Below are 21,679 nucleotides of genomic sequence, written 5' to 3' on the forward strand. Positions count from 1 at the left end.
ATGAAACATGACTGCATACAGAAAAAAAGGGTTGACATTGAATGAGAAGGTAAAATGCCAAAATAACAAAGATCGTTACTAAAAAAAAAGATATCTAATACACAAAATACAGAAGTACGTATTTCACAAGTCTCGTTTTTTATCTAGTAAAATTCATTGAAGTTACTACCGCGACCACCAGTGGGCAATAATTGGTACTTAACACGATTATAGTAATTACTATCAAAGAACGGTACAAACTATCAAAGATTACAGTATTCTACCTATTATTTGTCCACTGATTGTCCCTCTGCTAATTAACATAAGATGATATTTTTAACCGAAAAGTGATCTTACGATTTTTATTTTTTTATTATACACAAACTATAATTATGGTAACAATCCTTAAACATTTTTTTAAGTTAATTTATTAGAATTTTGAACAAATTGGATTGATATGAAATTCCTGAAATACATTAATAATTTTGCCTTGTATTATATATAATTAGAATAATATTAACTAATATTACATGTATACCCAAATGTAAGTTATGACATTATCCATGTATTATTACTCTTACATTTGATATTTATTTTTCCTTTCAAAATATTCAACTTGTATACTTTGATTTTCTTCTTATGTAAAATATAAAGAAACACAAGGCTAATTTGTAATAAATTTTTATAATTATTGTAATTTTACTTTGGAATAATATTGCGGAGGGCATCAGGTTACCGAATATTTCATACGCGATGTAAATGATTTGTATTTTATTCGGGATTTACAATAAATTTATTTATAATTTCTTGTACTTCTTTACGTTCACATTTTTACACACTTAGCACACAAATATATTATATATTACTCTTTGGGTAAAATTTAAGGAATACATTTTGTATCTTTGGACGTCGCCATGTAGAGTTCTATTTACAAGAGACGTCTATTTGTTCAAAAATACACGAACTAATAAAATTAAATTATGATAAGGTGAATTGAAAGTTTAACATAAAATTCAATTGTTCTTCTTGTCTGTAGATATTCTGTTCTTTTACTTTTTTCTCTTCTTTCCAATTTTGCATTTTTCTGAATAATGAATTTTTTAGTGAAAATTATAATGAAGAAAGTAGATCCCAATGGAAAAGTTTTGTACAACGTAATAACTGTATTTGATTTCAAATTGAAAAAAAGAGGAAAAAAAAAATAGAAAACAACAAAGACATGCGTCTAAAAATTGCATATTTCATGCAACTAGATTTAGTTAAAAATAATCACGAGAATATAAGAATTGCTAATAAATCGTACATACATATATTATACATACACGCAAAGCTAAGTAGATACTAATAAAATACTTTACTTAACATTTGATGTTCATCACCGAGCATACCGAGCAAAGAAATTTTGACGTCGACACTTACAAGTATGGTTTTAACGACTGAAATAAATTTACTATACTCTCGTTCATTAACATTGTATATAAATTTATTATTATATTAAATTATAAAACTCTGCGATTTAATATATTTTCATCTTGTCAATATCGTCGTTAGATCAATTTTGGTATCGATGTCAATATCTTTAATCTGTTATAATTGTTATGATACAGTTAGGTGATTAGGCTAAATAACGCATATATCCATATATTACATTAACACTGAAATTAAAACGTATCGCGAACGATTATCCGTTTTTCTTATAGAAAATATTTCTTCATTATTCAACTTGCATTATATTAGGGGGACCGAAAAGTAATAAAAAATTTTATTTGATAGCGAAAAACATTTATTTATTAATGAAATCTTAAATGCTAATCAAGAAAACATTTCTCCATCATTTTCTAACACTTTTTGCAGAGCGTAAAGGTAATTGTTCGATTCCCTTTCTTTTTTTTTTTTAATTCCTTCGATTTTTTATTGACACAAACTAAATGTAAGTGTACTCATTGAATAAATTTTGATTACTTTCCGATCCTCCTAATATTTTAATTGTATTTAATGATTTTTCTTTAACGGAGTTTATTTCTTTAAGTAAAGAAGTCTTCTTCTTCTTTATCATCTTTACGGAGCCAATGAAAATGCTCTAACATTAAACATTTCCTACGTAACACATCACTCAATAAGTCTCCGGTCCAACTAAGAAAAACCAATTTTTTTTTTATAAATTCCACTTTATTCATCAACACATATTCTCCTTCAAGAGTGATACATTCATTCCAACGCTCTTGTAACTTTCCGATGCCCCTTATGTAATCTTGACAGCTGACTTTTGAATTTTTGTCATTTTGGACAATTTTCACCGGCTGCTGTCCAATCAGCTGACGATCTTTTTGATTCAGGCGTGTTGTGGTAGATCCATGTTTCATCCATTGTCACATACCAACGCAAGCAATCCTTCTTATTTCGTTTGAACAGCTCCAAAGAACAAACAGCTCCTGAATCGTTGACGTGTTGTTGTTTCTGGTCTAGTGTGAGCAAACGCGTCACCCACTTCGAAAGCAACTTGCGAAAACGATTGTAACCTCTAAACTAACAGTTAGAATGTCATCAATTTTTGACACGTACTGTTTTAAGATTAGTACTACCCGGAAATTATGTGGGTCTGCCAACAATATTGCCATATATGTGTCAGACCTGGGACTTATTGAATGATGTGTTAATGAAATACGTTTAGTTTCTTCTTTAATAAATCTTGTACAAAAGATCAATGAAAAAACAATTCTACGATCTCTCAGCATGGGCTGTTGTCGTTGAAGTTATGACCGAAACAAGGTCACCGTTGGACTGACTAGTGATTGGTTCTAGTGGTGGCACGCTGCAAAACGTTCAATAAAAATTCGTTAGTTATAACATACTACAAAAATACATACTTAAATGTGTACATCAAATTCATAAAAAAAAAAAAAAAAAAAATACAAAAGAAACCAAAATCGTTCAACAATTGGATTCACTCGGACGATGCAAAGTAGAAAGAAAAAAAAATAACACGTTATTTAATTCAAATGATTGCCTATTTTCTTTCTTTAGATCTTCATAAATCTTTAATAGAATTTAATATATTTCAAGAAGAGATTACGCGTAATGAGGGTTGCTCACTTACGTAAGGGTAGTTTGACGATTCAATACGGCGACAGTAGGTAATGTGAGGGGCGAATGTGCATGCCCTAATTGTGCCGTTGTTGGTGTACCTACAGGAAGACAATGTTCTTCTACCCCTTCACCCCCACCCCCGCTTGCAAACATGTTCAACTGCAACGAGTCCACTGCAATATTAACAAACAAAACAAAAGATCGATCGATAATACTTTCAACATTTTCCTAATTTATCTCATTATTTCGTTCTTTCTTCTCTTTTTTCTCTTATTATTTATTATCATCTTAAAAGTTATTATTTCATTGTTATTAATAATAATAATAATAATAATAATAATAGTAATAATAATAATAATATTTAAATGATAATGATCATTAAATTATCAATGACGAATCCAAAATTTAATTATATTTTTCTATTACTATTAATATCATTATTTCGAAAGAAATACATATATATGTATTTTATATTCATTTAGAAATGTTCATCTTTAAGAAAAACATCTTGCCAATAGATTACAGTTCGAGGTTGAAATGAGACAAAAAAAGAAATAAAAAGAAAGATAGTAATAACTCTTTCTCTCTCTCTCTCCCTCTCCCCCCCATCCCCGTATGTTTCTTTCCCTCGATCGACATTTCAAGGAAAATCACTTATCGTTATCTTATATGTCGATCATATGAATCCAAGAGAGAAAGGAAAATAGTGCGATTTATTTCACGATCGATGCGATGAAATTCGCATTACATCCGTGCATTTTTCTAACTGCTACATAGAAATATGTTGTGTACTTTAAGATAATAAATCGTAGTCGTGCGAGATAGCTCGATTTGTTTTTCAATCGAAACGGAGAAAATAAAAGAAAAAGAAAAGAAACACACAAACAGAAAAAAGATTTTTGTTTTCCAACGAACGCGAGAAGAAAAAAAAAAAAGAAAAATAGTAGGCAAACCGAACGTACGTTTGTTTACATTCTTGTATAAGGTAGATACTTTCTTTTTATTACCTGTAGGTACACCTAATCGAACGATTTTTCAAAATAATATTAAACAATAAACGTGTGTTGACATTTAAGAAAAGGAGATAAGGAAATAAAGAAAGACGAAGAAGAAAAAGAAAAAGAATATTTCCAAAGAAATTTGAATTTCTATTTGGTTAGTTTTTCATTTCTTTTTTGTTTTTCTTGTTCTTGTTCTTGTCAATAAATCGTAGCGAAATAATGTAACTTGCTCACCAGAGACTCACCGAGTAAGTTGGACTTAATCTCGGTCTTGATACCACTTGGTCCTGGAAGATTCCCACTTACACCCGAATGATTCTTTGGTTTTCTCTTGCGCGTTTGTATTCCTTCCTTTTTCATGCTCAACGGCCTATTTACCTGTAATTGAAGTGTTTTTATTTATTGTACGTATCACTTAATGCAGCAAAAAAGAAGCCAAAAAAAATAAGAATAATATGAAAAAGAAGAAGAAGAAAAAAAATGTAATGATAATTTATTTAAAAATGGTACGAGTATATTATTTTTTATTAAAATATAATATAATAGGAAAATATTTTTTAACGTAGACGTGACAACAAGAAATAAGATAATAATAATAGATTTAAGTAAATAATTATTGGAATTATCATGTTCTAAAAATTCTTATAATTAACGTTAAATTAATTTTTGTAGTAATTGCAATAATTATTAATAGTAGGATTAGTGAAAAAAATTGGTTCGCTGGACCGATTGAACCGAAACTCAACAAACAAACCTAGATATCTATCGTTTTCAGTACCAATTTCCACACGAGTGTTTATTTTATTTTTTATTTGGTATAAAAGAGTCTCGCATTTAAAAATAATATCAACGATTCCAAAAGTATTGCTAACAGCATCGAAATTCTAAATACAGGTATATACTCGTAAACAATATTACAAAGTGCAATTATTAAGCAACTCTAATGTTATTGCATTATTATTCGAAAAATTCTTAAACTTTCCAATATGGTCAATGTAAATTTTGATCAATTCACTTCAACGGTAACCAAAGATTTTTTCACGATAAGTATGATGACAAAATAAAATTTTCAAAAAAGAAATAATAGAAATAACAATAATAGAAATACAGGTAGATTATTATTTGCGTTGTTGAAGTAATTTTTTGAAGAATCGAAAATTAAATCCTCCCTCTCTCCCTGCCCCCACGTCAACAACAAAAAAAAAAAGAAAAAAAAGATCTATCGATGATAATCTGACGCGACTCTTACGCGTTTTCAAAGAAAGAACGTTACAAAAACAATCCAGCCGGTTCTCTTATCGTAACTGAACGATCGACAAAAATTTTACGATAAGAACTAGCTGACCAATCGCAACGAGATTAATGTTAATTAAAAATGATTTACACTGTGCCGTCCGAGTGTCGTAAAGTGTCACATCTATCTCAAAAGGGTTAATTATAAAAAAAGAAAAAAAAACGTCTTCTTCGAAGTGATGACAATCGCGAATCGATAGAAAATTATTGTGCAACAACTTGAACTATTTTACCTTTTTTTTTTTTCCTAATTACCTTTGAATGAAGTACTAACAATTCTTTTTGTTTTATTTTTCTGTTTATTCCTTTTTATTTTCTTCGCGATTTCATTCGATTTTTTATCAATCAACTCTTAACTCCCTTTTGTTGTTTCTTCTATTTATCATTTAAACGAATTCCAACGTAAGATAATGCATCGATGCAATTTTCCAAGTTAAGTAATTTTAACAAGACCGATAAGATCAAAAATCAATCAACATAGAATTGATCGAACTTCTTCGAGTGATTTTGTTGTAAAACGTTATCAATAAGTATTATAATATTTACTTATTGATTTACATATCATCATCATATCATATGTACCCACATATATATTTGCTGAACAATTTATATCTTTTTTGTTTTGTTTTTTTTAATTTTTAAATTACAATTGAATTACAATATTGTAAACAACCAAGGTATGCGAGTTGTAGACAGGCAAAAAAATATAGAAACAAAAACAAAAAAAATCTTTTTCGATATCGTTTGGGTACTCGTTTCCAGGAGTAGAACGAAAAGAGCAGAAACCGGAGATGACTTGTTTATTTTGCGTTTGCTAGCTTTGCGCCTCTTTATATACTGCTGTCAACCCACGCAAGAAAAAGGGTCTTGCGTGCAAAGAGAAAGATAGAAAGAGAGACTGAGAGAAAAAGAGAAAGAGGAAAGAATGAAAAGAGAGAAGAAGGGAAGTAAAAAGGAAAAGAAAAAGAGATGACACATTGTTAAAGTACACAGGACCATATAACTGCCGCGAAAGAGAGAGAGAGGGAGAGAGAAAAAGAGAAAGAGATTCGACCTCCTTTATTTGCTGCCTTTACTGCATTTACTTTAACCCGCGTCTTTTATTGTTCCGCGTTAACGTTTCTATTTTTTATTCTTTTTATTTCGCCCGATATCAGCCTATTTGCTTCACATTCTTACGTAAAAACGATCGCAAAGAGACGATCTCAGTTACTCACCTTGTGTTGGTGCGTTTGTGTATGCATGTGTGTGTGTGTTTGTGTGTATGTTATTCCTTTAAAATTAAAGTATAAATAGATTAAATTAATTCAAATAATTTGTTGAAAAATAAAATATCATTTGTTTAATTGAAAATGTAAAGAAATAAAACGAAAAGATTATTACTTTGACATTACTTAAAGATGGTCTGTTAAACGAAGCTTCTCCTAAAATTCTTCGTAAGAAGATTTTTATAGAGACTTTCGTGTTTAATTAGTCAGCAATTGTGCAAACAATACGATCAATCGCGAATAAGTGCACCTCGAGTAAACATCTCGTTTTCTTCGTAAGTTTCCATTCTATTCGTGAAATACATAAATCGTTTCGTTTTATATAGAGATATTTATTATTTGTAAGATTTAGTTCTTAAATGAAATTTGAAGATAACAATTAATGTGAATGAATTTTTTAGAAGTAGAATTATTTGATACTTACGTTGTGTAATTTGAAATAAAGACCGCAGGCATTGCACACGGGTTCACCGTTGTTGTTTCTTCGCCATAAAGTCGTGTTACTAGTTCTACAATTTGCACATTGCACTCCTGTCCTTCTTACATTAGCCTGTAATATAAAAATGAAAATATTCTTATTGTTAACAGGATGATTATTTGAACGATGTGATGTTTTAAAAGAAAATCTTAACAAGTCGCTTGACGTTCGAGATCACGAAAATGGGAGTGTGCTCTCCAGGTAGGAAACTAGAGCAAACAACAGCCGCCGTGAGCTCCGAGAGTAGTTATTTGCTCGGTTAAAGATAACGAACGTCTTCTCACTGTCTTGGATCAACGCGAGGGACGACGCACACGTAAAGGAAAGCTACAAACATTACTTAATATTGAAGTCATGTGAGATTGTTCCACGGACAAGAACATTTATCAGCACAAACATTGCTGACCTCGTTTCGTCGATGGTCAAACTTTTTGTCCATTGATCGAACAGAGACAAAAAAAAACTTAAAAAAAATTCAAGAAAGATGAAGAAGAAATTAGATCTCCTAATTATTTCTCATTTGTTTCTAAGATATCTGAAATTATCTACGTGACTAATTGTAAACAATGATTCGCACGAATACTATACAATTGTAGATTAAAACAAACGTACATGTCGTCTGTGTTCAGTTAAAAGTTACTAACCACATCTTCATTTTTATTTAAGAGAAAATTATTTTTTTTTAAAAAAACCATTATACTCCATAAAAAGCATCAATCAGTAGTGAAAAATTAGTTTCTTATGTTATTAGCTTACTAAAAATTGGTTTGACGAACAATAATTAGCACAAATGTTAATAAATAACTTTCGACTGAACATAGACAATATACTAATATCGCATTTAATGAAGCAATTTTGAAAATATTTAAAAGAAAAGTTTGAGCTTTGTACATGATTCTCTAAATAAGACAAATTTTGTCTAAAGGAGACATGAACGTTTGTTCAAAGATTTAAAAATGTAACATCTGTAAAATGAAGATTCGCACAATGTTTACCGGCCCGACCGACTGTTTTGGCTTGCCGCATCTAATCGGTTGTCTGTTGGTGCCGTTCATCTTGTTGATAACACCACACATGTTGCAAATATAATGTCCGGTACCGTCTCGTTTCCAGTACCCTGTCATGGTACTGGCACAATTTAAGCAATCCTTTTGTTCGCTCGCGATTACGGCACCATCGAAGGATTCTTCGGCACCCGAAAGGGCTTGCCAGGGACCAGATAGACCATTTCCAGCACCTGCTGCGACACTGTAACCACCACCCGAATAGAGTTGCATATTTGCAGCGTCGCTAACTATCGTTGTCACGCTGGGATAAGTTTGAACGTATTCAAGAGACGTTGGAGGTGAAGGTGTGCCACTAGTAGCCCAATATGAGTCGTTACTAGGTTTAATGTATTGATAAGACGTAGCAGTGCCAGGTCCATAAAGAGTAACTTGAGATCCCGGGGAGCCTGGTTGTTCGTAATGAAGAGAGACTGTACGTGTCGTGCCTAAGGACGAAGCTAACGTTGGGTCACCTTTGATATAGGCGCTGTTGGGAGAAACGACCTATTGAATAATAAACATGTCATGTTAGAGTCTCAACTTATATCACTATAGTAAATAAGATTGGAACATTAAATACTAACTTCGGCGCATCGGGGTCCAGGATGACTAGTAGGTGGGTAAGTGATAAAAAGTTCCGAAGGCTTTGGATATGTATACGTTGGAGCTTGTTGAAAAGTTTCACTACCCGATATATATTGAGTATATTGAACCGTCTGCGAGGGTGGTATGGCAACAGTCTCGAGGGTTGTGTAGGTACTCGAAACTTTGATATTTTCCGTGGCAACGGCCACTTCGGTATCGTATTTGATCGTCGCAGCGACAGCTGCGTCGGAGTAACCAGAGGCAACTAATTGCTGTTGATGTTGATTCGCTCGTATGCCATCGATTGGCGGGGAATAAGTGGGTGCTGGTGAACTGAGCTGTACATTTCCTCCTGACTGACTAACTATTCCTGACGTTTCATAATCCTCCGCATTAGGAAGAGCTGGTGAGGTTTGATACCTCGGTGTACTATTGGCTGTATTGCTGGCACTATGATTACTCTCACGAGGACTGTACCTATGATGCGTCGTTGTTTGTTGACCACGACGACCGTTGTCTTGCACTTGCAACGTGATCATATTATTCTCTCTCCTTAGATCCTGATTCTCATTGGTGTACGCATAAATGCGCCCCACTTCATTCCTTTCCGTTGTTCCTCCCGTATTATCATATCTTTATTAAGAAAAATCGCGAAAATGATGATATTTCATTAAAACAAATTTACAAGAATCTTTTTAATAATTAATATTCATTATGATTATAAATACCTAGGTGATTGTTTAATAGTGAGAGTTATCGTTGAATCAGCACTATCGGAGACTTCAACGCTCCCATCCTGTCCGTTTCTAGTTGCATAGACAACATGTTGTTGATCGTTACCATCTCTCTGCTGTTCCTCTGTATTATTCGCGTGAGAAATCTGCACATACTGTTGTTGTCCTTGCTGCTGCGTTTGCTGTTGTTGCTGTTCGTTTTGGTATCCATGCTGATCTTGATCCGAGTGTTGATGCTGATGTTGGTGCATAGTTTGTTGAAGATCGCTCGAAACAGCATTTGAATCCGGAGATTCAGCTTCAATCTCTGCTATACTTTCCGTAATATGTCCAGCAGTAGTGATCGTTCTAACGTGTCTCTTCGAAGTGATAACACTTTGCGGACTATCAGAGGGTTCTTCTGTGACATGTAATTGAGGGGAACTTTCGCCTGAATGGTGCCCTTCCCACTCTATCTTTATGTCCTGTTTCACCAATGTCTCCTTCATCATATCCTATAACACCAAACACAGGCACACACACACACACACATATATATAATACAAATACACGAATTTCGAAGAATTATTATTCATCCTATTACTTTTGAAATTATCAAAAATATCGATAGGTGATCGATGTTGCACGAAAAAAAGAAAAAAAAATACAAATCTCGAAAAATGTTTCGAAACTAAGTTAAAAAAACGGGAAATCAAAGGAATTAATACGTGTAAAGATATTAGTCATCCCCCTTGAACGAAGTGGTGGGGAGTAGTAAGAAGTCTCGTTTGGGCACGCGACACCTTTGGTTAAGTTTGAAAAGGACAGAGATAGAATTAGAGAGTTTGTTGAACGATGACAGGACAGGTAAAATAAAATAAATGGAATGGGAAAGTATGATGGAAAGGAAGGTAGAGCAACGTAGACACACCTCGTCCGTCTCCAGAAAAATGTTCGGAGACGTTCTATTTACAATGTACGCGTCACATTTCCGCTCGAAGATCCGTCAGACGTTAGTTTGACTTCCGGTTACGACGAGCACGCGACACAACTCTTCTTTCTTTGGCAAAGACCTCGCACGATTTCCGCCGGATCATTCACGGACAAAATTCTACGGGACAACTTTCGACGATATTATTTTTACGGAAAAGTTTGCCGAGATCGTTTGCGAAAAAAACGTTTTACGATCGCTTTCAAGTTGACCGAATTTTTAAACTGATTTTTAATGAGCTCTTGTTAATTTTGTTCTTTTTTATTTTTTATTTTTTTTACACCGATTGAATTCATTAAAGACGAATGAATTTTCGGTAGCGTATCCAAGTTCAAACAAATCGGAATTCAAGTTGAATTGTGTTTCTCTCTCTCTCTCTCTCTATCTCTCTTTTTTTATTTTTTAACCCTTTTTTGCGTTTTAAAATGAATAGTGTTTTGAAGTAAGTATGGTAAGAAAATCGATAAATATTTTATTCGAAATGAAAATTAGAAGTATATCGATTTTATTAATTTAAATATGGTAAATGTCAAGGAAATAAATATTGATATCATTATGATATGCTATATAATCAAATTTTGATTTGAAAAAATATTACTTTCCATATCAGACGAATAAAATTGTTGTCATTCATAATACAGATGATCCTATATCTTTATCATATTTTATCTCAATAACTATGATACTTTTCTTAAAAAAAAAAAAAAAATAATCCTTTCTATTTACAATAAACTAACAATATTTACTATTGTTATAATATATTCGCACGTATTCGATACAAATTCAAGTTTATCGCTAGCTTGTAAAATGTAATTAACAAAAACAATCATTTCTTGAGATAAAAGAATGAAAAAGTAAACATTTTTCAAAATAAAATGCAAACAAAATTACCTCACCAGCTGTGTGTCGCATTTATTCAACAAAATAGTTTGTACTTTCGTAATTAATTGATTTCTTCATGCACTAATCCACTTTAGTCTCTCTCTCTCTCTCTCTGTCTAATTATGTATCTCACAAGTACACAAAAACATTTCACACGGTATATCCACTTTATCCGTGAGTACAAACTCGAAGTAAAAAAGGAAAAGAAAAATATTTAAAAGAATAATAAATAGTTGTCAAAAATGACAGAAAGAGAAAAATGAGAAAGGAAAGGTAATAGAAGCAGCAGTAGAAGAAGAAGAAAAAGAAGAAGGAATAGAAAGAAGTAGGAAGAACCAGACCTACACGAGTGAAACGTTCGAGTCACCAAGTCAAACTGATGAGGAGAGCCTAACTCGAGGTGCTGCACAAGGCGGTATACGAGGTGCGAATGAGTTAGAAAGATACGAAAAGAAGGAAAGGAAAGAGATAGAGAGAGAGAGAGAGAGAGAGAGAAAGAAAGAGAGAAGAGAAAGAGTTTGAAGAGCTTTGGGGAATGTTAGTGGAAATATGACTTTTTTTTTTACGCTCGACTACATTCAACTACAGCAATACTGTCTCTCCCGCTTTTTCCTTTTGTTTGATTCAGCAATGGCGGGTGTTAAGTATCCGTATGAAAAAGTGAGGAAGAGAGGAAGAGAAGAGAAGAGAGAATGAGAGGGAGAGAGAGAGAGTTTATTGTGCAGTCTACCATTCGATTCGAGGGAAAGAGGGGAGAAAAGCGTTGCAACAGGCAGCCAAACGCTGGAGGAAGTAACTCGAGCAGTCGTTTGGGCGGACCCTCGCACCTCATTGGTCACTCCGATATTATCCTTCCTGTGCCTGCTGTCTCTGTCCATGTACCATCGGAAACACACGATGCTTCAAACGACGAACGACGAACAAACGCTTGGCGATCTATTCATTCCCCAATTGATCGATTAATCTCTTTCAATATATTATTATACTTATGGCTGATTGAATTTCAATTGCTCTATGCTCAATCATTTTTGGGATAACTTAGGGATATCTAGAAATAAGCTCTTGAGTAGGTAAAAAGCAAAAAATAATAATAATTAATAATAGCAGAAAATCCAATTGAAGGCTTGAAATATTTCAAATTCGAGGAAATTTTAAGTAATAAGAATTTATTGGATTTTTGTCGTGTTGGAAGTTTAGTTTAAATAGTCCGACTAGGGAAAGTACCTGTGTATTTTCTTCGATTACAAAAATGAATTTACAAAGAAACTAAATCGATAGGTAAAGAAAGATAGAAATAGAATATGTAGAAATATATATATTGAAACGTTTATATGTGTGTGTAGGTGTGGGTGCGGGTGTAAGTGTGGGTGTGTGTGTACTGGAAAGAGATAGGTATAAAGAAAATGGATAAGTTCAAATGAGAAAGAGAAACACGGAAGATTGGAATGGAGGAACAGGGGGAGAAAAATCGATGGACAGGAAAAAAAGCAAGCAGAGGGATAGCTTGTTTATTTTTCTTATCGAAAGTCCATATCAAAGTTGGCAACGAAGAAGATAAGGGTAAGGGAAGGGCGATGAAATCGGAGTGAGGAACGAAGATGACGATGATGACGACGATGTTAACGTTGACATCATGCCAGCCATCATTACTAAACTCCATTTGCCATTTTTTATCTTTCATCGATATCATTTTTGTTTGTAGGGGATGATCGTTTCGAAATATTACGATTCTATTCTTGATAAATAATTATATTTTGTTGTTGATATTATAGACGTGATTTATCGTTTAATCCATGCTATTAAATCATAGGATTAATATAATAATCATTAAAATGATCGTTTTTCTATACTCATTTTACGATATTTATATTCACTCACGTTTTTGATACCAATAATTTAAATTAATTATTTCTCTTTATCTTTATTTCTTTTTATTTTTTTCTAATTGGTGAAACACATGACCAATGTAATATTTTATTGAAGAATCAACGATAGATTCTTAAGCGTAGTGATATTTTCTTTTCATTAATCGTTTCTTGCATAACACGAATTCGTTCCTGTATTGTTTTGTAACGAATCGATCTTCTTGGTTGATCGATCGATCAATCATCCAGGGACTAGATTGAGCCGCAGATAAAAAGTTAAAAATGCCTAAGACTGACACGAGATAACGTTTAGATACGTAAGAATACAGAATTTTTATCTTGAAATTTTTCTATAATAAAATAATATATAAGTACAGTAATTAAGAAAAAATAAAAAGTAGAAAATAAAATTAAAATAAAATATAGAAACAACGAATCTATGTATGTTGCAAGATAAGATTTATATTTTGTAAAAAATTCGATAGATTTAAATTAATCGATCTCAAGCGAATAATTAAATTTCGAGGAGAAAATGTTGAATGATCTTTATTTCAAAAAATAAAATAAAATAAACAGATAAGTATTACTTATATATCTAGATAAATACGTATTTTCTTTGGAAAATTTTGTAACCTTTGCTCAAAAAGATGAAATCAAATGACGAGATGAATCGATACATTGACTGAAAAAATCGTTCTCACGTATTTGGTCATTTGTTGATTCGGCGATGTTCGATGAGGAGAATTTGTTGCGATAGACATCATGATCATCGTAAGATCGTTCTCGAACTAATATTTTAACTTGCTGATAAGAAAATATAAGTACTTATAAATAAGTGGCTAAAGGGAAGAGTTTCTGACACGTATACCTTTTTTTACAGTCACACGAATAAAGTAAAGAAACAAGAAAGAGAGAGAGAGAGAGAGAGAGAGAGAGAGAAAGAAGATGAACAAACATGATCTAAAAGATTTGAAAAATGTTGTCGCAAAAAACGATAAGGTGACCCGAATGACTACTTGAGACTTTAGCGAATAATTCTTTTCGTCGAAATATCGTATGTTCTTTTCGATCAATCTTACGAAGTTTAACTTGTATTTCCTACATCGTATAAGCTGAACGTTCCGAAAGGGATAATAAAAAATGAACAAATCAATCTATTGCAAAATACTGATATGATTCACGCCACTTAACGCTATCCGTTTTTCACATGACTAAATGTAAAGGGATGATCATTCAGAAGTTCATTCGATAATTTAGGAAATAATAATCATTTGACAGGTAAAGGGATTTGTATCTTAATGATTATGATGCTAATTAATAAAATATTTGAGAACACTGATACGAAGAAACATTTCTTTCCACTTATAATTTCAAATAAAGACGCACGTTTCTGCGTTATATATATATATATATATATATATATGTATGTATATACCAACGTGTAAGATCAGATAAAGGTTTTGTTCTTATCGTAAAAAACAAAATTAAGCGCAAACTTAGCCGATGACGAGTTTTCAATAGAAATTTAATGACGAACGTTCGACGCATCGACATTTGCACGAATTGCATCTTTCCTCGAAGCAAAGACTTCATAGCTTTTTTTTTTTTTTTATTATAGACAGTTGTACAATAATAATCCTTCGAGTTTTTTCAAATAAACAGGAAAAAAATAATATTCTTTATCAATAGAGAGAGAGAGAAAAAATGTCAATAAGCAAAAAACAAATTGGACGTATAACCTTTGAAAAAAAAAATTCTTTTTAGATTATAATATTGTACCTTTATCAGAAAATAAATCAAAGATAGTGCTAAATTGAGACTAAAATTAAATTGGATCACTATCTTATAATTAACAAGAATACAAACAACCGAAATCTCATCTTATCGTTAAAACCAACAACTAGCAGGTAGATTTAAAAACCGAACAAAATTGAGAAGATTTGAACAATCCTGATTCTTTCTTATCATTCTTACGGTAGTCCTGCATTTCTCTCTCTCTCTCTTTCGTTTTCTTTCTTATTGTTCATTGAAGTAGAAATCATAAAATAAATCTGACTGCTTTTAAATGGGGCTACTAAAAAAAAGGAAAGAAAACATAACGATAAGGAAGAACAAGAAGGATGAAAAGAAGAAAAAGAGATAGAAAAAAGGATAATACAGGTATATACATAAGTGTTGGTCTTCTCAACAGACGAGACAGCAGGCACGAACAACCGCACACGCTCTCTTTGTCAAAATAAACGGCACTATCGCGATTTATCTCGTTTCCCATGATAATAAGAGATAAAACTGCATCCTTACATTAGCTACTATATCAGCTAAAATGATAATTTCAGTCGTCGGATTCGCCAGGAAGGTGTAGGGCCGTGGCGTTCCTCTAACTTTTTCGTGTTTTCTAATCGGCTCCAAAAACGTTTGACTCGTCGAAACTGAATGGACGTTATTGATCGATCGAATAATTTCATTTTGTCGACATTAGTGCCTGGTGAAAGTGATGCAAATAATATAGCCACGATTTGGTCGAATAGTTACGGTGTCGCGAGCACGCGTCTGAGAATCTCTCGAAATGTTTCTTTGTAAAGGCACGAAACTCCCATCATTCTCTTTCTGATCAATGACAGATCTCGATGAGTTAATCTTCTCTTTCGCGTAATACTTCGATATTATTTATTAGTTTAAATATTTTTGTTTTCTTTTGGAGTGATCAACGAACTGATGGAAATAAGTTTTTGGAATAGACCTATTGGATTTATATTTTTCAAGAGAAACGAAAAATAAAACGATGGATCTCTCGTTAATTGGAACTAGTTTATCTTGATATCTTGAATTAACTTTGGTGTTGTTATTCGAAGAAGAACATTTGTTTTGCCTTAGAAAAACTGGATAATAAAATTCATTTATTCATTAGAAAAATATACAATATAAAAATATGATAAAGGAGGAAAATAATAAAAATAATGACTGATAGCTACTCGAATAAGTCAATCATCTTGTGTTTTTTATATCTGTGATGATGGAAAATGAAACATAAGTATAAATGAGGAGAAAAAGAAGAAGAAGAAGAGATGGTGGAAAAAATAAATTAATTAAAAATAAAAATAAAATGGGGGAGAATAAAGGGGGAGGTAGAAAGATGAAACATGGAAAGATCTTGAAGAGGGTTTACGTCATCGCTCGTTATGAACATGACACGAGGCCATTTTTTATCACTCTAGTAGAAATCCCTTATCAGCGGACAACATAAACCCGATGAGAATCTGATGCGTTCGCAATACCGTGCGTACGTGAGCACACGTCCCCGTTATCGTCTTTGCGAAAATCTAGAATTTTTTTTTATTTTTTTTATTTTTTTTTTTCATACTCCCTTCCTTCTTTTACGTTTCTTCGATAGAGGGGACGGGAAAAGATTCGATGAAAGTCCAAAGATTTAAAGTGACACACGTGTGATCTTGCGTAATTAATCGGGTTAATACTCAAGTAATTTTCCACTTCGAATTGAAAATTTAATAAGATGAAGAAAATATTCTATTGGTACGAGTATTTGTTATTATTTTCTATTCTATTTCTTTTCTTTTTCTTATTAAATTTTTTTTTAAACGAAAAATCTAAAAAAAAAAGTACAATGTACACAGACATTTATATCTAATCATAATTACTAACAACTACAAGGCAATATATATATCTACCAATCGATAATAATAAAAATTGGATTGATGAAATAGATCTAATGATAAAATCATATTCCTTATCGCTACAAAGCACGTATTTAAGTGTATATGTACGTTAATCATGAAGAAATCATTTTTTTTTTTTTAAACGAAGAAACGCGTATATTTAACACGTATTATTATTTTCTTCCTTGTTTTAACATGACTGAATATTCTCCACAAGGCTACGCCTTCGTTAGTTCGTTCGTTCATTTTATAGGCGCAATTAGGAGTTTAAATTTACAACGTTTTCAAGCTTGCCTCGACGCGTGATTAAGTGCAAACAAAGAACGCGTATTGTATCTTCTTTAATTGTTTTCGTCTGAAATGGAAAAAGACGATGATATGTTTCTCTGTATGAACAAAATAAAAAAGAAAATAAAATCTCTGTGTGATTCTGTTTGAAAAAGGGTATAATGAAATTTTATAGGAAATATTCGCGTCTCGTGTTTACATGACGATTTTGCCAAGCGAATTTGTAAGAAAGATTTTACGATTTCGCGATTCCTCCGTAGGATTCCTTCGAGATAAAGAGAGAAGAAGTAATTAAACGTAAAATACATATTGGCTTTCGAAACGACGACGTATACAATATTTACTAAATAACGAGTAATAAATGAAAACGTACGTGAGATCTCATATGATCCCGTCGTATTTTTATTTAAAAATACGTAAGCATATGTTTGAATTAGATAGATTAATTATAATAAATTTTGAACAATTATTCTCCATTCTTAACCATCTTCATTTTTTTGTTATCTCTTTTGCATCATCCTTTTCTTTTACTGGTAAAAAGATAGGATGAAATTCAATGAAGATGATCTTGATATTACGATTACTATGCATAGTATATGAGAATAATGGTATAATACTTTGATTAATTTGATAAAACAGATATTGCCAGGTCAGCAAAGTACTGTTGAATGAACGTATGAAAATGAAAATAGAATGAAAATGAAAGACGGTAGACTCGTTGCCGACGGGGCGTTCGTCTCGCGACTAAACTCGCAGACCAATAATTAACGTGCACGACAAACAGTATTATCGTCATTGCCTGATATTATTCCCATTATCTTATACGCACCGACGGCTATGTGCTTAATGATTAATAAAATATTATCTGCGCTCTCTCGGTTATATCTCCTCCTAACGTCGAATAGTTTCGTCTTGGACTTCGCGAGGAACACGACGTTTCCTTTCCTTTTTTTCCCTTTCTCAATTCTCTGTTTTTTTCTTCATTTTGTTTTTGTCCTCATCTCCACCAACCCATCCCATCAAATTGCGAGAAAATAAGAAAAATATAGTTCTCTCGTAATGCGTGGACTCCGACATGTTTCATCGTCAAATGAGATCGATCATTGTGAAGTGTTGATACATGTATAATATATAAATATGATATAAGAAAAAAAAGAAACAAAAAATAAAATAGAAAAAGAAAACTAATCAAGAACGAGAAAAATCCATGTGAGTGTGCGCGAAAAAGAAAAATGGCGGAGCACGAAATTAATTGTCCCCGATGTACTCGACGATATCGAATTTTTTATTTTTTATGATATCGATCCGATCAATCAATCGATACGATCACGTTGTACCCTACTCGGGATTTTCCATCGTCAAGGATACTCCACAATTTTTTAATTTATATATATATATAATACAAAACATCCACGTACGCTCGCATAAGCAAAAAGAAATCGAAAAATTGATTTTACCATGAAATTTGATGAAACCTGAGTTATCTAAAATTATTATAATGATATGTAAATGATCATAATAAAATGATTTCTAAGAGCGTGATAGTGTCGAAACGCGTTTCGTCCAATTTGGAGAAACCAAAAATATTATATATATATATATATATATATCGAACGGGACATAAATCACGATGTAAATCGATGAAGAAAGAAAAAAAAAAGAGAGAGAGAGAGAAAGAAAAAGAGAGAGAATCTGCGTTTAGGTTGAGTCGCATAGGCTTCCTCGTACGCGAAAACACAAGTGTGTGCTTGAGTTTGATCGTACATAAAACACAAGTGTTTCGTATTCGTGCACGCGTTTGAACGTTCGATATTCTCTTCCCGTCGATCTCATTCGAGTCGTTCCCGTTCTCTAATTCGTGACCTCGATCGGTTCTTCTTTCAAGAAGAAAAATGAAGGACATCGATGAAGGAAAACGACGAAAATATATTGAGACATCGATATTTTTTCCTTTTTTCAATAACAATAATATCTTTCGATAAAACGAATATTACAAAATTCAAAATAAATTCTGTAAGACTCATTTAGATCATTATAACACAATTGCTTTTCTTATTTCGTTTTTTTTTCTTTTTCTAGATATTTTCGTTATCGAAACAACAAACGATTAGAAAGAAAGGAGGAAGAGTTAAAGGAAACGTGACAAAATAATAAGAAAATATATTTACAGAAAAAAAAAAAGAATAATGGAGAACACATCGACCGGAGCAAGAGCAAACAGAAGAGCACGTGCAGCTTCGTCGCGTATTGGTATGTTTCCTCTGTGGATTCTCCCTTTTTCCTACTTTTAAACTATTACCGATATATCCGTGTTTATCGTAATATAAGTATTTAAAAAAAAAAAATAAATAAAAATTAAAACATGAATGTCTTTGCAAATATGGAAAGTGGTTTCGATGTTCGAGAACAATTTTATTTACTTAATTAATAATAACAATAATCAAATAAACTAAATAAAAACGTAACTTACGTTCGTGACGGCTCCGTTAGTAGAGGATAAAATATGAACAGCAAGAGTCGTCGTACTTGCTCTCCTTTCAAATGAGATTTTTCCGAAATTATCTTTTTCTCTATTTCACTCCTTTATTTTCTTTTTATTTTATTCTTAAAAATCTTCTCTCTTTCTCTCTCTCTCTCTCTCTCTCTCTCTCTCTTCTCGAATTTTACTCTTTAATTTTTTTAAATTTCTATTTTAAATATTTTATGAAATTTTCTTTTTATTAATTCGCTCCCTCTCTCTCTCTCTCTCTCTCTTTCTCTTTCTCTCTCTGTCTCTCTCTCTTTTTTAAAATTCACGTCAACAGGATGAAATTTTGTCTAACTCTTTTTTGTAGCACTCTTTCCATGCGCTCGTGCGTCCGCGACGCCTCGCGAGTGTTTGCGCTTGACACAGGTGCGCGTTAACTCTTTCCAAGGTGGGTGCACGAGAGTGAGCAATATAAAATGAGAAAAAGAGATAGATAGATGGAGAATTGGATGATACCGCACCACGGCTGCCGCCTGGTAGCGTCGTATCGAAACTACGATTCGGTCCGAGTCCCCTTCAAATATTGATCGACAATCACCACCTTCTGTCCACTACTCACTTTACCCTTTTTTTTTCACCTCGGCGCCATTTTGTCTATATATACCTCCCTTTTCTACCACCATTTTTATTCTCTATTTATTTTTGGTATTTTTTTTGATTTATTCACGATACATTTATTTACATAAACTTTCATGTTTTTTTATCTACATGATAATATTTGAGGTTTTGGAATATTTTTAAGAAATTCATTTAATAATTTACAACAATTATTGATTTGCATCAAAATTTGCAAAAATATTTTTCCATTGAAACTTTGTTTATTTAAATAACTAATTGTTAGTTTGATCATCGATAAATGATCTAATTTGTACATAAATTGTGTAAAAGGTATTTTATATCTCTGTTTTCGTATCGTTCGAGCTTGCACAGACAGGATGTCATCTTCGAAGAACATGGAATTTATTATCGAAAGTACACATGATGATATTTTATATCTTCTTTAGTAATCCTTTATCGATGCACCAAACTTTTTCGTCACCTTGTTTACAATCAGAATTATCGTTATATGTTCTCAGATCATAAATCCTGTGATCCATCCATCTGAGAACGAGGAAAGGAGAGTAAATACTTTCATTTTTTCTTATCATTTCGTAAAAATCTTTTTTTTCGTTTCATAGCAAAATCTCAATGATCTATATATACATATATATATATATATAAAACACATTTTGTTTTTTGAAATATTCTCGATGTCATTTTATTCGCGGTAGTTTGATTGACGAAAATGTGACGCCATTTTGTAATCACCTGTACTAATTCGTAGGATTGAAGAAAGTAAACAAGAGCAAAGTAGTACTCAAACTCTACGCAACATTTTTTTCCTCTTTTTTTTATACATATGTTTCTCACGTATGTGTGAGATAGCGTTACATGTATAACCAACTAGAATCAGTGTTGAAGATTTTGTTCTCTTTTGGTCGAGAGAGACAATCTGGCGCATGCCCGTAGATGAGTGGAACGCATCGAGAATGGAATCTCTCTTATCAAAGAAAGGGGAGACGTTGTTATAGTAACGGAGCACAAACACTGGATCCCTCCGTTTTAAGAGTGCGACACATTCAGGTGAGACGGCCATTATTGTTAAAGAAGCAGAAATGAGATTGACACGAGTGATTCTCCATTTAGGTCAATAGTTTCCATAATTTGAACTAACAATAAAATACACCGTCAAAAATTACTCAATATTTTCCCCTACTAAAAAAGCCTTTCAAATTTTTCCCGCCTTTATCTTCAGTTTAACTTACTCGATCGATAACTTGCTTTTGAATCGTATAATTTGATTTACTTTTATATTTGTTAATTTTGAAGGTATGCGTACAAGTTTAATAATATTATTAATGATAATTTATAATTATCATTTACTTACCTATGATTTGCGATATATTATCATATCCAATCGTTTTATAAATGAATTAAATGTAAATTTAATAGTCGTTAAACT

At 32.3% G+C, this 21,679-nt stretch overlaps 1 protein-coding gene across 7 annotated transcripts; it reads right to left on the bottom strand.

Moving 5' to 3' along the window:
- Positions 1-1,440: 1,440 nt before the first annotated feature.
- LOC107065950 (uncharacterized) lies at positions 1,441-21,620 on the bottom strand. 7 transcript variants are annotated; one of them, XM_089173560.1, is made up of 8 exons: positions 19,621-21,620; positions 9,466-9,965; positions 8,737-9,370; positions 8,093-8,656; positions 7,053-7,178; positions 4,313-4,445; positions 3,077-3,239; positions 1,441-2,791 (listed from the first exon to the last, which is right to left on the bottom strand). In XM_089173560.1, exons 2-8 carry the CDS (start codon positions 9,960-9,962, stop codon positions 2,698-2,700), a joined length of 2,211 nt encoding a protein of 736 aa, XP_089029686.1. In that variant the 5' UTR covers positions 9,963-9,965; positions 19,621-21,620; the 3' UTR covers positions 1,441-2,697. The 7 variants fall into 7 exon arrangements, with proteins under 7 accessions (XP_089029686.1, XP_015175584.2, XP_089029687.1 ...); XM_015320098.2 differs by lacking the exon at positions 19,621-21,620 and adding an exon at positions 11,333-12,100 and having other exon boundaries at positions 8,102-8,656; XM_089173561.1 differs by lacking the exon at positions 19,621-21,620 and adding an exon at positions 11,338-12,099.
- Between the last annotated feature and the right edge of the window lie 59 nt (positions 21,621-21,679).

The sequence above is a fragment of the Polistes dominula genome, unplaced genomic scaffold (genome assembly GCF_049000335.1).
Source record: "Polistes dominula isolate Pdom_NZ unplaced genomic scaffold, Pdom_raw_medaka contig_33, whole genome shotgun sequence".
NCBI lineage: Eukaryota > Metazoa > Arthropoda > Insecta > Hymenoptera > Vespidae > Polistes > Polistes dominula.